The sequence below is a fragment of the Platalea leucorodia genome, assembly GCF_965183815.1.
Source record: "Platalea leucorodia genome assembly, chromosome: Z".
NCBI lineage: Eukaryota > Metazoa > Chordata > Aves > Pelecaniformes > Threskiornithidae > Platalea > Platalea leucorodia.
In genome coordinates this window covers 32,899,273-32,915,756 of record NC_138858.1, presented here as the reverse complement: position 1 = coordinate 32,915,756, position 16,484 = coordinate 32,899,273, and the positions used below count along the sequence as shown (strand labels likewise).

Below are 16,484 nucleotides of genomic sequence, written 5' to 3'. Positions count from 1 at the left end.
TTTGGTTTTGTTGTACCTGGCCTTAATTCTTTTAATTTATTTTCAACAGCGTCTTGCTAGCTCTAAGGCTCACACTTCAAGATTCATCAGTGCCAACCTTCCATGTAATAAATTCAAAAATCGCCTTGTTAATATTATGCCATATGAGTCTACAAGGGTATGCTTGCAGCCAATCCGAGGAGTAGAAGGCTCTGATTATATTAATGCCAGTTTCATTGATGGATACAGGTACTAATGTTGATGTGGTCTCATGCGGACTGTTTTAAAAGTTTACAAGATTATTTATGTAATTGTATTGAAAATAACAAAATTTAGTATTGAACTTTAGTACTGTTTATTATCTGTGCATGCCATGTTTGATTGGGTGGTTTTCTAAATATTAATAAAAGGTTTAGATTTTCAACAATGCAATACAGGAGAATTCTGTAAATGATATAGTCTTAAATATTGTATTTTTACCTATCTTTAAACCATTGAGAACTCCCAGTATGTTTTGCATTCTGAAAGTTACTGAGATTTTAAGCACATTCATGATTTGGAACCTCTATTTCTTCACAACTATTCTGCTTAAAAAGATACATAGAAATAACATACAGAAGATACACTCTTTGTGTCAAGGTGGTAACCTGTTATCTTGGAACACTGATTAAGACTAGACCTAACTGCCAAAAGCATTTTATACATAAACAGATGTGTAGCCCACCAACACCTTCATGACAACACAGAGCAATATGCCCTCAGCTGACTTAAGCAGCTGGTAGAAAAAGGCACGAAGGAGAAGCAGTATAGTTTTCCTAAGGCAGTTTAGTATCCATACCCTGAGTAGCCGTATCCACAGAGATCATTTTCTGAGCCTCTGCTCATAATTGGAAACAGCCTTCATCTCCACTGCCACCCACAAAGGTGTTTCTGTTGGCTGAAAGAAGCAAGAACAACATGAACAGGTCATCATCTTATAAAGCTGCTGATCCAGAAGCTTTTAACAGCTTGGTGGTAGCTTCCCCTAGTAGGATATTAAGGCCTGGAAATGCAGTGCACTCCATTCCTGAATTTTCTTACTGCCTTACTTTTGCTGGAGGCATCAGACTGTTGAAAAGAAGTTAATAAAGAAACTGCTTGATGCTATAATTCCTAAACTTAATAGATTGTTAGACAGTTATTTCTACAAAATGAACCAGCACAACTAAGTGTTTCTTAAGTGCTTTTTAGAGCACACAAAATTGAGCTATTAGAGTTGCATTAAAATTTAAATAATAATGATAAAGACATACATCATAATATTAACAGAATAATTTCCCTCTCAAAGTTCTAAAAATAAAAAGCCATAGCTTGATTAAACAATCATAATAAGGTTTTAATGTGCTTATTATTAATAGTATATAAATTTTTGCTCTAGATAATGTTTACGTATAAACAGAGAACATGTGTATCAATTCACTTTTTTGATTAAAATATTTCTCTTAATTTACTTTTTTGTCAACATAGGCAACAAAAAGCTTACATAGCTACACAGGGTCCTTTAGCAGAAACAACTGAAGACTTCTGGAGAATGCTCTGGGAGCATAATTCTACAATTGTGGTCATGCTCACTAAGCTACGAGAAATGGGCAGAGTAAGTACTGCTGTAATATTCCTATACTAAAATGTTTGTTATAATGACTTTTTTATTAAAATATTTCATTGTTATGGGAATGTCTAAAGATAATGGTGAGGATTTAGATTCATTCTCCTTTTTAAAATATTGGTAGCATTGTTGATCACCAGGTGGAAGGTTTTCCAATCTGTAGATGCGTTGCAATAGACAAGCTAGACATGGCATTTTGTTGTGGGACACATTGAGATTCAGCAACTGAGTTTGCATGTTGATATTCTGAAGTATGCAGAGAGAGCATTGCTGTCTATTGAAAAACAAAGACTTCTTATTTGGAAACTTCACTTTTGCAGAGTCTTTTTTTAACAATGTTAAAAGAAAGCATGGTGTTTTTGAGATCTGAATGTCTTCTGTGTGTTCATAGCACTGAATTTTAAAGTTTCAGCACCCAGTTTACAGTCTTAAACTCATTCAAGTGCTGCTTTGTGTAATGGAAAGAACAAAACAGTTTACTATCTGGACAGGATTACATCAAGATAAAGCTGGTATGTGATAAGTGAAATCTGAGTCAGGCCATGTATCTGGGGAATAGAGATGATTCAAGACATGGCTAGTGGATGCAGAGACAGAGTCTTGACTGAGGCCAGGGGGACTTGCTTCAACAGGGAAGAAGAAAGAAAACTGAAGGTGGCCTCAAGATTTCAACTGCATTCTGTACTGAAAATTAGGCTAGGGATAGCTCTTGTCACTGATAAATAATAGAACTGAGCAGAAGTATAAATGAGTTCAGATGTACAGCGACCAGAGAGAACACCTTTGCAATGCAATATTGAAGACCATTTTTATTCTAGGTATGGAACTTCATGTTCACAGCAAGAGAAACAGTTCATGTTCCTGTCACTAATGGCACTTTCCATGATTATTACACTTATCTGAGTGACAAAGGTTTTATACCAGTTTATGGTAGCGGTCTTGAGTAACAGGAAATGTATTTCGCTTCATTATTTTGTAGGAAAAATGTCATCAGTACTGGCCTGCAGAGCGCTCAGCCAGATACCAGTATTTTGTGGTAGATCCAATGGCAGAGTACAACATGCCACAGTATATTCTGAGGGAATTCAAAGTTACAGATGCAAGGGTAAGTTAACATAGCATTACACTAGTTCACATAAGTTTAAAACAAAATGTCCATTTATTTCTTTTCCTCTCTTTTTTTTTTTAATTTGTATTATTATTAGAAAAAAACTAGGGTTGTGCTTTCTATGAGCAATAAACAAAAAGTAGATAAAGCTATTATTAAATGAATGGGATCTTTGTGTAAGAACAATTGACTTCATTCAGATCTAACATCTGGGCAGCACAACTTCGTAAAGTTCTGAATAACTATTTGTGCTGAAATACATTAGATGATTTGAGGACCATTTTCCCTTTTTTTACTCATGTCTCCCTTGATCATTTTTGGGGGCAATTTTTGTCACTTGCAGCTGTAAATATGTTGTTTTGCACTACCCTCTAGGCTGAGTGAGTATGAAGGTTAATACATTGAGATTTAGAAACTGCAGAGCAAATAGCATTTGTAAGAAAAGCTTGACAAGCTTTGCACATTATAATTTGATTTTTGGCGTAGCGTATTTTCAGCACTCTTGTATATCTGCAGAGTAGATACATGCAGCTGTGACCCTAGCATCCTCATTTTCATATTGCATTTCTTATCTGAATTCCTGAGTCCAAAACTGAGCACTGATATAAGATTAAATGTACATAAACTCTAAATATATATTTGGCATTTCTCAGACTTTTGATTTCTAACGCTTTAGTCTGGATGGCAGGAAAAATTACTGACAGCCTCCATTTCTGTAAGAGTTGTAGAATACTATTTGTTCAAGCAAAAGAGCAGGATGTACTGTCCAGGAATAACATGAGTGATTACTCAGAGTTGCCAGTCAGCATCCAAAATATTAGACTTTCTAATAGTTAACTACACTGCTGCTTTTAATGTTAGCTCCCAATAAAATTAGATACTACTGACAATTAGCTAGACAGTATTGTCACTAACCAAGTCAGCGTACAAACATTTTATTTTGGCAAATGAGACTTAGGTTTGTGTTTCTGAAAAAAAACTGTAGACGCACTGGACCTGATTTTCATTCTATTTGAAATTTAGTAAGGATCACGTGACTCATAGCTTCTCTAACCTATTTGTGCTTAACAGAAGTGGAGAAGAACACGCTCCTAACATCAGCCTTTAACTACACTTGTAAGCATAGACAGTCAAAGCCAATTTCACTACAACTGTGCTAATAGTTTTCATAGATCATCTGTTAAAAATCCATTCCAGCTCAAGCTGGAAGAGGTCTTACGTGACGTAGTTCACCAAGCTCAGATCACAAAATAACCATGATGACAGAAAGCCACAAATGTAATTGAAGTGTGTGCAAACAGTATATATTTCCAAAAAGTTCTTTCAAGAGTTTATAATGAACCAAGATATTTATAAAAATCCTTTTACTTAGAGGTAGCAAACCAGTAAAAAGTCTGAAAGGGTCAAATAACTTAATTTGCCAGAAATAGTTTTATTGGACCTGATATTAATACACCTCTTTTAAAAAGTGCCAAGCGTACATCCAGCTTGGCGGTCCTGTTGTGACATTTTATCATCACATATCACTGCTTCTGAAATTCTAAAAATCTCTTTACCTTGATGGTCCAAATTCTGTTAAACAACACACTGGCAAGCTCACAGGGCCATCTTAAATTTTCTAGATATGCTAGGAAACTATAGCTCCTTCCAAATTTACTGGAAGTGGTGGGGACTACTTACCAAAATGTGTATTATAGTTTTCCTGTAGTTAAGCTTTTATGGCTGTCACACCCAGTAATTAAGACCATCTAACTAAACTGTTGTATTCAAAGAACAGTAAATGCTGCAGTGGTTGTAACCAGCCTCTCTCCCTCTTATCTCCAAACCCATCTGTAATGTTAGAATACCATCCGTGCTCTGACAGAGCCAAGCCGGCCAATTATTCCCCAGGGACAAGAAAAGAAGCACACTGCCTTTGCAGGTGTCAGCAGCAAGTGTCTGGTGTGGAACTCCCTGTTATTTCTGAAACTGAGCTGTGAATTGTTGTAAGGTGAAATTGACCTCTCTAATTGTTTCAATCTACTGCTTCTGACTACATTATACTCACTTTCTCTGTAAACTCCAGAGGTCAATATGTTGGGGCAGTCTCATTTAAGGCTAAACTATTAGTGATGGCTGTAAGAGAGTATTATAAATTCTACAGCTTCATCAAAAGACAATTGAATATCCCCTGCGAGGAGCAAGAAGAAATCCAAATGGTCAGCCAATCAATAGGATGATACATTAAAAGCCCACTGTTCCATGTAGGGATCTGAAAGTTCATATTTTGATAACTAACTGTGCAAACTGTCACAATATTTGAAAGCAAAGATTTTAATAAAATTTGGCATTTGTATTTGGACTGCTATTGGCAAGCATCTCATTAAAAGAAAGCAGCACTGTTTATAATGTCAGTATCATGAAGTATACCAATACAGTTGATTTAGACACACTTGAAAAATAAATATTTACCATCAGATGTATTTTGCACATAAAAATTTGTGGTCTTCCCAGTGACAGCCTAGATTTAAGAAAAACAGCATCTTTCTTATCTTTTCTACCCCTAAAAAGTTACTGTTATTCTAGCATAATTCCTATCAGGGTCAGAAATTGCTGAAGAGCTTCCATCTCCTTAACCAACATGTTTCAAGTTGGTCAGGCTTAAAGTTTTCTTTCTTTACTTTAAAAGAATGAGAGGTTTATTGGAGGGAATCAGCCTATTGTTTTGGTTTGTCTTCTTGATTAATTAATGTCATGTGCCTAAGGCTATCTAATGGAGGCAATTTCATTGTCTTCTTGGGCGAAAATGGCATCACAAAGACCATTATGAGAGAAGTCTGCATTAACAGAATGCCATTTTGGTAGAAAATATATAGGTCTTTGTGGTAATGCCCACAAGAAATAAAATCAGGTGACTGTTTTCAAACAGACTTTTTTTAAGTGAGCAAAAACATTCCAGAGAAAGAGACTACTAAATTGTCACAGTGGTCTAGTGGGAATATAAGAGATAGTAAGTCAAAGAAGTTTATGTGTGTCCTCTCATGGAGCAGTGGCTGGCACACACACACATTTTCTGTTTTCCTTACTCATCTGAGAGGCAAAAACCCACAGTACCAGAGGAAACATAAAAGCAAAATATTGTTTTTTCCTTTGGTTATTTTTAAAATCACTTGTATTTCATTTCAAAGGTCTGTAATAGCTGAGTGCTTATGGTAGAGGGAAAAAAAAAAAATACTGTTCTTGCCTCCAGCATAACTTGCTGTTTTTTGGGGGGATCTCCTATAATCATTTCAAATTTTCATGCGTTTCACTTAGTAGAAGACCATTTTGAAGGCATGGCGGAGTGGGTGCTTAAGAAGCAACATGTCCAGAGGCACTAGTTCACATCAGTAGCTCATGTACCCGTGCTTTTAAACATTTCAGCTGTGCAGATTGACAGTGTCAAAATCATCAAGAAAAATGTTTGAAAATTCAGAACAAATTTACTTCATCCATTTGCATTGTATTTTTTCTATTTATGTGTCCTGACTGTTTACACAGTAAAGAGGCATACAGCAGAAGTTGGCGTTTAATACTTCCATCGGCTTTATTATAAAAATAACCATGCTGCAGTATTCTGCAGTTTTAAACAATCCTGTTAGTATTCCTAACCAAAGGGAATGAACAGCTTCAGCTGATTTGTTTTGAGAGAGGAAGCCCTTCTTCTTGATATTTGACCGAGTCCAAGCTGTTAGTGAAAGAAATTACAATGATTGAAGGGAAGTTTATGGTTTGTTGAACAACTGGCTTGTCTTCACCTATCTTCTTCCAGGCAAATGTCTGCCTCATAGAAAGCACCAAACTATTAAAGACATCATCTGCAAAAAGGGCAATGACTAAATGAGTCTTATCAGTAAAGATATTCCTGCCATGCAGTAGATGAGCATAACTAGGAAATAGAGAGTCAGGTTGGATGGCCTTATTCTACCTATTCCATATTTAAAGGAATTTGCAGTCTGCCAGATTCAAAACATAACTTACCAAAAAATTATATAACCTGGTGAGATTGTTATGTCTTTAGCCTCAGACATGCTTTTTACGCAGGCGGGATGTCAGACAACTCTCCTATCCGGTGCAGAAGGGAATCTATACAATGTTGTTAATGAAACTGTACTTCTAAGCCAATGTGTCAAAAAGCACCAGCCAGTACTGCGATTAAAAGAGTCTTCATAAATGTGATCTTAGCCATTCCCCACCTCCTCTCAATATCCGTGTTTTGTGATTATCTTTCTGGTTGTTGGCTGACTGACTTCCAGCCACTGGAACATGCTTTTGGAATACGTTATTTGTGTCTTTTGTTAAAGGATGGCCAGTCCCGAACAGTGAGGCAGTTCCAGTTCACTGACTGGCCAGAACAAGGAGTGCCAAAGTCTGGAGAAGGATTTATTGACTTCATAGGCCAAGTGCATAAAACAAAAGAGCAGTTTGGTCAGGATGGACCAATTTCTGTTCATTGCAGGTAAGTAAACAAAGCCTCAAAGCAACTTATATGCAGATTTGTTTTTTTTCTAAAGTTGATTGCTGATTGCAGCAAAGGTTTGTATGGAAATGGAACTTCATAGGTGAACTCCCAGAAAATGTAATCAAATTGAAGATCTGAAAAAGAACACACAGGACTGCTTTACAATACAAGAACCATTCTGTGATATCCCATTTCCACAGAAAAGGTTCTTCTGAAATGTGTGGAAGCACGTGATTCTTTTCTTCATTTAAAAATGTCTCTAATGCAGGGTGAAAACAATCTGGTCAATGCTACACAGAGAAAGCAGTACGAAGAACCTTATCACAGGCTGCTCTATCTGGTATTTTTTTTCCCACTGGTAATTAAAAGTGAGGCTCTTACATTGATGGGAATTATAGCTGTAAACAAGCTAGTTACACCTCAGTAGCACATTAGTAACAATCAAGATGAGTCAAATGAAAATGGTAGCTATCTCAAGAAAGGGAACGGAATAGAAAGTGATGTTTAGAAACTTTACCTGTCAAAAAATCATTAAAGTTTGGATTGGCGAGTTCTGACTTCAGAATGTAATTCCCATTTTTTGATGTAATGACTTCCCTCAATTCCTTTACAATTGATATGCAGATGAAAACAGCTTGCAGGGTGTGTAGGAATAATCCAGGGTGGGCTTTTTTAATATTCCTGTATTTTTTATTTATTTTCTCTACAGTATTCTAGAGTCTATAGCAGATGGCCAAAAATAATATCTCTATCTTTAATCTCTTATTTAATAAATTCTTTTCTATAAATTCCATTAGGATTTTAGATACTCATTTTTGCAACGTTAAATTATTTTTTGGTAGATGAAATGTTATTATTTATATAACAGAGATGCAAAATACTGATACTGGTTCCAAGTCCTTCCTGCAAGCCAAGTAATGCCCCAATACTAGCATGAAGATAAAATGAACAAGTTTACTAGAGCATGTGAATGTAGGGAGAGAGAGATTCTTGTCCTTCCAAAGCCTTCCAAAACACCGCTGTGTTTTAACAAAATTCGTTATGCTCCCCTAATCTGAAAGACTGACAAAATAAATGTATTGGACTACTTGAATCCTGCTTTTTCTGTGTGCCTAAAAATTTTTGTGGCCTACTAAGGCGAACAGCATTGCAGAGCAGTGTTTGGGATTCATTTGGCAAGGGAAAATGAAGGACAACCGTGATAAAAACAAGCTTTATTCTTCCTGACGTTAATGAGTTTTGAGAACAGAGGAGTAATAAGCCATATTTATGCCTTTATGCATATATATGCATAATGCCTGGCATTTATACACAAGAAAGCAAAGTGATGGTATTCTAAGTTCTTTGTACCATGCAAACTTGTCCACTTGTGACTGCAAAGAAATACTGCTTGCAGTAGGTTATGTGTCCCTTCCAAATGGGTGTGATCTCTCATGCTGAAATTATGGAGATTTCTACCGTTGACTTTGGTAGAAAAAAAATCAAATCCAGTATAATTCATCATGGTTTGGTCTTTAAATGTCTTATCATCATTGTAACGACAATTTAGAGATTGGTAATGCTTATCATCATTATCAATGTTAGTCAATTTACATGAATAGGAAATGTCCCTAGCAAATTAGTAAATTTATTTGTTTCTGTCAGGGAGCGCAAGATCCTGGGTACCTGCACTTTCCTAGTCTTTGTGGAAATATTGTAATAATGCCTCCAGTTTGTACCATGATGAGTTTTTAAGGATTTCTTCCATACAGAGAAATTCTTCAAATGACAAACTCCCTTAGTGCCACTTTCCTGTGGTTTCCTTCCCACTCTACACATTTTTCACAAGTTTGCTTTCTCTGTTACACAGTAAACCCCTGCCACCCACAATTTTAAAATATTCTCCTCCTCTGGCATTTTTACAAATAGATCAGTGTGTTACAATTTAAAAATTTCTAATCTCTAATTAAAATATATTTAACAGAGCAAAGGGCTGTTGACCTTGAAGCAAAATTTTCACTTCAACCAATTTTAAATATTTATAGTCTTGTTATTCCAGTAGCTGGAGAGTAAGGAAGACCATCCCTTTCTCAGCTTGCATTCAAGTTGTATTTTTAACAAACTCTTCTCTCTTACAAAAACATCAGTACTTCCTCAATGGCTCACTAAAGGATCCTAACTTTGGTTTCTAACTCTTTAAACTGTGGTGAATCATACTACATCATGAAGCAGTGCCTTCACCATTTACTAAAATCAGGATTCTTTAAAACCTATGCTGCATTGCTTCATTAAATGTTGTGGTAGAACTCTAGTTTGCTCCTTGGCTCATGCTGAAAGAAATCAGCTGAACACCAGAATGCTACTAGTACTTATGTGGACTTCCATCACTCTTCAGAAATCCTAAGCATCTTCTAATAGGAATAGATACAATGTTAAAATATGCTTGCCACTTTCAGGGGAACAGGGTCAGTTTCCTACAGACTTTACCAAAACATTACATTTGATGGCTAGTTAGGATTTGCTTCTCCAGATACTTTTTCATTTCTTAAGAACACAAGACAACAAATTAATTCCCTCTTTTTGCTGAATTAAAGACTTCTGAGTAGTTTTTTTAAAGTAATGAAGATTTGACTAATGTGTGAGGCTAGTCCTCCCACATATTTAGAAAATCATATATGCTTTTATTTGTTGGATATCTTTAAATGGTTGAGCAGGAGCAGGAACAAGGAGAACAGAAAATCTGCCTTCACTCTGCTGGTCACTTTCTGGGGTACTCGGTTTACATCACACTATTGTCAGCTCTATAAAGTCCAAGCAGGTTCCAGCGCTATTTTTCCAGGATTTTTTCAGCATGTTCCTTAAACATTAGCTTTCTAATTTACCTCATCAGGGAAAAGAGACCTTACATTCCAGTTGCTGTAGATGTTCAGGACCGTTTTCATAGCATATAGGTAAACCAGCACTGAGAGCATGATATTTTGTCAAGTTGTGTATCAGTTGTCCTTTGGCTTCAGCTCTCCAAAGGCACAGAGGTTATGCAAAATTGCTAAATCCAATTGCATATATTTAATAGCCCTAGAAGTGCACTGATCTAGAACGAATACCAAAACACCATCATACAATTTGGACATTCGATTTCTGCACTAGTCTCGTGAATTCACTGGATCTCTCTCATAGTCCATATCAATGTTCAGAGTTCTTCCGTCTTTCCCTGCTGTTCATGTTCTTAATCTCTCCTATCTGGTGAATAGGTGTCATAAATCTCCAGCTTCCCAAGTCTATCTGACTGGAGAAAACCTTGTGAAATTATTAGCATCAACAGTGAGATGATGGGGTGCTTAATTTCCACCCATACAAGGTCAGACTGGTAAAATCTTTTTTTTTGTGTAGTTACCTGTCTCTTGTCCAAGATTCATCCTCATGAATAAGTGATTGTTTAATTTTAGTAGCTGACAACTATTGGCTCTATTGATTACAGGAATTTCCATCACTTCTTGGGCATTTTAGCTAATAACAGAAACCCAAGACAGAACAGAAAGCAAACAAGCCATATATTCAGAGATGACATCTCAGACTAATGTAGGCAGACATGGTGTACATATATTAGTATTGGAAAGCTGAAGATCCAGACTGCCAGACATGAATAAAAGCTGTGTCTTAAGGTTTTTGTGTATCCGTTATTTAAATTGTAGTGTGTATGAACAATTTGGCTGATGTAGTTGCCAAGCCACCCTCCATGATATTTGAAAAGTCATGGCAGTCAGGTGAAGTCCCTGGGGACTGGAAAAGGGGAAACATTGCACCCATTTTTAAAAAGGGTAGAAAGGAGGACCCTGGGAACTACCGACCTGTCAGCCTCACCTCTGTGCCTGGGAAGATCATGGAACAGATCCTCCTAGAACCTACGCTAAGGCACATGGAGGACAGGGAGGTGATTTAAGACAGACAGCATGGCTTCACCAAGGGCAAGTCCTGCCTGAGTAACCTAGTCGTCTTCTGTGATGGAGTGACTGCATCAGTGGACAAGGGAAGAGCTACGGTTGTCGTCTATCTGGACTTCTGTAAGGCCTTTGACACAGTCCCCCACAACATCCTTCTCTCTAAATTGGAGAGATATGGATTTGGTGGGTTGGCTGTTTGGTGGATGAGGAATTAGATGGATGATCACATCCAGAGGGTAGTGGTCAACGGTTCAATGTCCAGATGGAGATCTGTGACAAATAGTGTCCCTCAGGGGTCCATATTGGGACCAGTGCTGCTTAATATCTTCATCAGTGACATAGACGTGGGATCAAGTGCACCCTCAGCCAGTTCACAGATGACACCATGCTGAGTGGTGCTGTTGACACGCCTGAGGGACGGGATGCCATCCAGAGGGACCTGGACAAGCCTGAGAAGTAGGCCCATGTGAACCTCATGAGGTTTAACAAGGCCAAGTGCAAGGTCCTGCACCTGGGTTGGGGCAATGCCCGGTATCAATACAGGCTGGGGGATGGAGGGATTGAGAGCAGCCCTGAGGAGAAGGACTTGGGGGTAGCGGTGGATGAAAAGCTGGACATGAGCTAGGAACGTGCGCTCACAGCCCAGAAGGCCAACCACATGCTAAGCTACATCAAAAGAAGTGTGGCCAGCAGGTCAAGGGACGTGATTCTGCCCGTCTACTCCACTCTCGTGAGACCCCACCTGGAGTACTGTGTCCAGCTCCAGAGTCCAGCACAGGAAAGACATGGACCTGTTGTGGCAGGGCCAGAGGAGGGCCACAAAAATGATCAGAGGGATGGAATACCTCTCCTGTGAGGATAGGCTGAGAGAATTGGGGTTGTTCAGCCTGGAGAAGAGAAGGTTCCAGGGGGACCTTATTGCAGCCTTTCCGTACTTAAAGGGGGCTTACACAAAAGACGGGTACAAACTTTTTAGCAGGACCTGTTGCGATAGGACAACGGGTAATAGTTTTACACTGAAAGAGCATAGATTTAGACTAGATATAAGGAAGAAATTTTTTACAATGAGGATGGTGAAACACTGGAACAGGTTGCCCAGAGAGGTGGTAAATGCCCCATCCCTGGAAACGTTCAAGGTCAGGTTGGACAGGGCTCTGAGCAACCTGATGTAGTTGAAGATGTCCCTGCTCATTGCAGGGAGGGTTGGACTAGATGACCTTTAAAGGTCCCTTCCAACCCAAACTATGATTCTATGAAGTTCAATATTAATTGAAAATCCACTGACTATCTGTATCTCAACATGGAGGGTAAGCTAACACAGTGAAGGTGTGCAAAACAGGGCATGTACATGAACAAGCTAAAGTAAAGCAAGCAGTAAAATACATTTTGGCATCTTTTCCTCTTGTCAGTTCTAGCATAGGTCATTGGCAACAAACATTCTCATTTTCCTTCACCATGCACTGATTCTGGGATATCTGGATGAACAAACTAAGTCACTTTGCAATGAAGACTGGAGAGCCAGGAAGTACTTTGTAGCATGTGAATTTTGCTTGAGCACAATTATTCTTCCAAATGCAATGTGGTAGTTTGCTGTAGAATTTTGCTTAGCGAGCCTTTCCCCATATAGAAATCCGTACACATATGGTGTGTTGTAACCACAGATAATTTGTCAGCCAATTCTTTCAGCGTTAACTGTCAATTAACATTCCTTTTTTCCTTTCTTTTTTTTTTTTTTTTTTTTTATTTTATTGCAACAGTGCGGGTGTTGGAAGGACTGGAGTATTCATAACCCTGAGCATTGTGTTAGAAAGAATGAGATATGAAGGCGTTGTAGATATCTTCCAGACTGTCAAAATGTTAAGGACGCAGAGGCCAGCCATGGTACAGACAGAGGTGAGCGAACAGTATCCATATACAATGGTGATAGAAAAGAAGGGGTATTTCCACAGCCAAAAAATGCACAGATAGGAACTGTATAAAACATGCTTACATTTATATCTTAAGTCATATAGTGACTATATGACTACAGTGTAAAATCTGCCATAAAGGTACTGCAAGGACTATTTCCTGTTACAGCAGTAGATACTGTGGGCTGGGGAAGAAAAAAATTGTTTCAGTAGTGGATCCTAAATTATGGTAGTTGAGGAAAACCATTTTCCAAGAAACATTACCCATTTTTATTTGAACCTTTGTTTCCTGGCAGAAATGTGTGGTAATAAAGAAGGAGGCAAATTGTTTCTGCAGGTGGATCCACTGATTATTTTTTTTTTGTTCCAGGAGGAAAGTGTTATTCAGGGCTTCAGACTGACACTGTATTATTTTCATGGTTTTCTTGACTTTGTGTCACCAAGCAAGTGGCTATTTGGCCTGAAAATCATAATAATAAATTCAGCGTTCAGGAAAACTATGGTGTAAATAATTTCTGTGCTAGCAAAAGTGCCATAGAGAAATAAAGAAAGGGATAAACAGTATCGACTGATTTCTTGGGTCTGGATGCTCGGAACTGTGCCACTTCATAAAGAATACTTAAACATTTTCAGTTGTGCTTAATTTCTACTTAAATTTCTGAATAGGACACTTGAACTAAGCCAGAGCCAGTAAGTTAGGAGAACCAAACAAAAGGACAAGAGAAGGGAAACATGTTAGGTCATACATTTATTTAGTATAATTTGATTGACACTGGCCTTTAAATTACAGTCTGTGAAATTTAAAATGGTTCCCCAGAGTTTGCCATTTTCCACAAGAAAATCAAACTTGTTCAATAAAAGCTGGGTAGTCTTATTTTTAAGAAGACAACTTCATAAAAACTTATATGAAGAATAAAGATACTTATTTTTAATCTTGTCGGTTACCCAAGTAAATCACTGTGACCAAACTGAAGAGTTAATTCCATTTCTTTTCCATTATCATCATTCTCCTGGATAAGCAAATTGAAAAATTACTGCTTTCTGTTGTTTTGGTTCCAAGAAATAACTACAATATACAGAAAAACTATGCTTCTTGGAGCCTACCTGACAAATACATAGTTCAGTTATGCAATATATTCTCCCTCCTCCTAATTTGACTTGTTTCTATGTGCTACCCTTCATCCCCCTTGCTGAAAGTAGAAGTGTTGTGTACTCACTTTTTCAGGATTCTGCGGAAAACAAATCTCTCATTCAGTAGTATAAACTTCCAGGAAATCTAATACATATTCAACAAAGCACTTGAACTCCATGTGGACCATACATGCACTTAAAATTTACGCATATGTCTAATGCATTCTCCCAGTGTTCTAACAGGAAGCAGAAAAGAACTATTAGTGATCACGCCACTACATTGAAGCAAATATCTGATGAGTTTCCTGGTCTCCAAAAGAATTTTAATTGTGATCTTAACAAATACAACCCGTGTGGGGTTACCACATAGCTCTATCAGATAAATAAGCAGACCTTCTTGATACTTTGGATAGCTTTGAGAAGCAATTTCTTTAATTTTTTTTTTCTTTTTCTTTTTTAAAATTTAAACCCTGAGTGGCAGTTGCAAATGAGTACACACTCGTGCCATTTTAGTATGTGTGCAATATTACATAAACATGCAAAAAGACTATTGTGTGGGGATGAGAATAACATGAAATGCCAAATGTTGGATTCACCAGAGTTATAAGTAAATCTCTCACTATACTAAATTTTTCTCTGCTTCCAGGTGTAGGTTGAAATGCAATCTGTTTCATATTAATAAGGTGCTTTAGCTGCATATTTCTCTCTTAGGCCCTTTTCTTGCCACAGGCTAAGATAATCTTCACATCTTCATCAAAGCCTATATTACTGAAAGACTGGGATTCCCTTTGCTTCCTTAACATGATTTTTAACCTGGTGGTTTTCCATACAGCATTCCTTATTAAGGCTGTGATGGATTTTGTCACTTAGTATGTTGTATTTGCTATAGAGTTAATGGGATATTTTGCTACTTATTTTCAAATACATGCGGGAAAAGCATCTTAGCATGCTCCCATAAGAAGAAAGCTTTATGCTGATGTTATATTAATCCAGAATAACAAACATTCAGTAGGTGGGTATATAGTCTCTGCACAAAAGAAAGCTGCATTCTGTGGAAAATGTTATTGCATTAAATGAGTATCTATCTTCATCTGTTGGAACTCAAACTGGTTTTCTGTTGATGTCAGCAAGAGAATATTGCTGAACTGCAGATGCCTCCGTGGTATATTTGTTTGTAGCCACAAAGCATTCACTCTTAGTTGAAAGAAAATAGAAACCAACCAACAAGCTGGCTTTTTGATGCTTTTTTTTTTATCTTTCTTTTTCCAGGATCAATACCAGTTCTGCTATCGAGCCGCACTGGAATATCTGGGCAGCTTTGATCACTATGCAACATAAAAACCCATCGTGGATTTTTATTGCAGGCCCTTTAAGATCCAGAGAGCCTCTTCTGAGCCATACGATGTGCTTTAGAAGGACTTCTTAACTCTTAGCTAAGGAGCGATTATTGGGGATATATAAAATAAAAAACAAACAAACAAAAATAATGGGGATATATAAAACAAAAACAACAAAAAAACCCTATTCCATGTGGACCAAGAATTCACAGTTTAATAACCTAACCATAATAAAAGAATCCTGACCACTGAGGCGTCTGAAGGATCTCATTTACAGATACCTCAAGGGTTCGACATTGGTTGAAGTTAAAGGGAAGAGGAAATTAATCAGCAAGAATGATCATCTTGTTCAGGATTGCATGCTTTTGCAAAGAGGAATTTTGAGAGAACTGCAGTTCAGTGCAAGATGTTTGTTAAAACGTTGGGTCCTGGCTTCTCAAACAAAGCGGACTCTTTACTTCGACATCGCCCCTTCCCATCGTACTGCTCATCATAACACTTTAGGGAAAATGTGGGAATGTTTAAAAAGGAAGTCCTTGATTTAGTTTTTTAGTATTGTAAAGATACTGCTGACCTGTGCTTCATTTTTAACTGTGTAAACTTTTTCCTTTTTTTAACAAGAGTTTATCATTCAATTAAGTGAATTAAAGAAAAGGTTGCATAACTGTTAATCTTTTTGTTTAAAAAACGTAGATTTTTTTAAGCTGTAGAACTGTTATCTGTAATATCGTGCTGTAGAAATGTTAAATAATTTGAAAATTTGCACATTTTTGTGCAGTCCTATATTTATCTACAGTAGCACAGTCTTGTTAGATATTACTTTTACAGTTTTGTTTGGTTTATTTTTCTTCAAGAAAATATTCATTGTAATCAGTTAAATCAAAACGGGACTTTTTGGTTTCTTTTGGAATCAACAGGGAGGCGCAAAGTATAAAGATGCTGCTAACACACACACACACAGGCACACATATGCACAT

The 16,484-nt window shown here is 37.3% G+C and overlaps 1 protein-coding gene across 1 annotated transcript in view; it reads left to right on the top strand.

Annotated features, from left to right (window-relative positions):
* PTPRD (protein tyrosine phosphatase receptor type D) overlaps positions 1-15,508 on the top strand; it is a gene marked incomplete at both ends in the record, with an annotated part of 284,855 nt that extends 269,347 nt beyond the window's left edge. Inside the window, 6 exons of the mRNA XM_082335622.1 lie at positions 50-228; positions 1,486-1,612; positions 2,604-2,729; positions 7,055-7,209; positions 12,890-13,025; positions 15,440-15,508. Coding sequence (XP_082191748.1) covers positions 50-228; positions 1,486-1,612; positions 2,604-2,729; positions 7,055-7,209; positions 12,890-13,025; positions 15,440-15,508 — 792 coding nt within the window. The remainder of the gene's footprint in view (positions 1-49; positions 229-1,485; positions 1,613-2,603; positions 2,730-7,054; positions 7,210-12,889; positions 13,026-15,439) is intronic.
* Between the last annotated feature and the right edge of the window lie 976 nt (positions 15,509-16,484).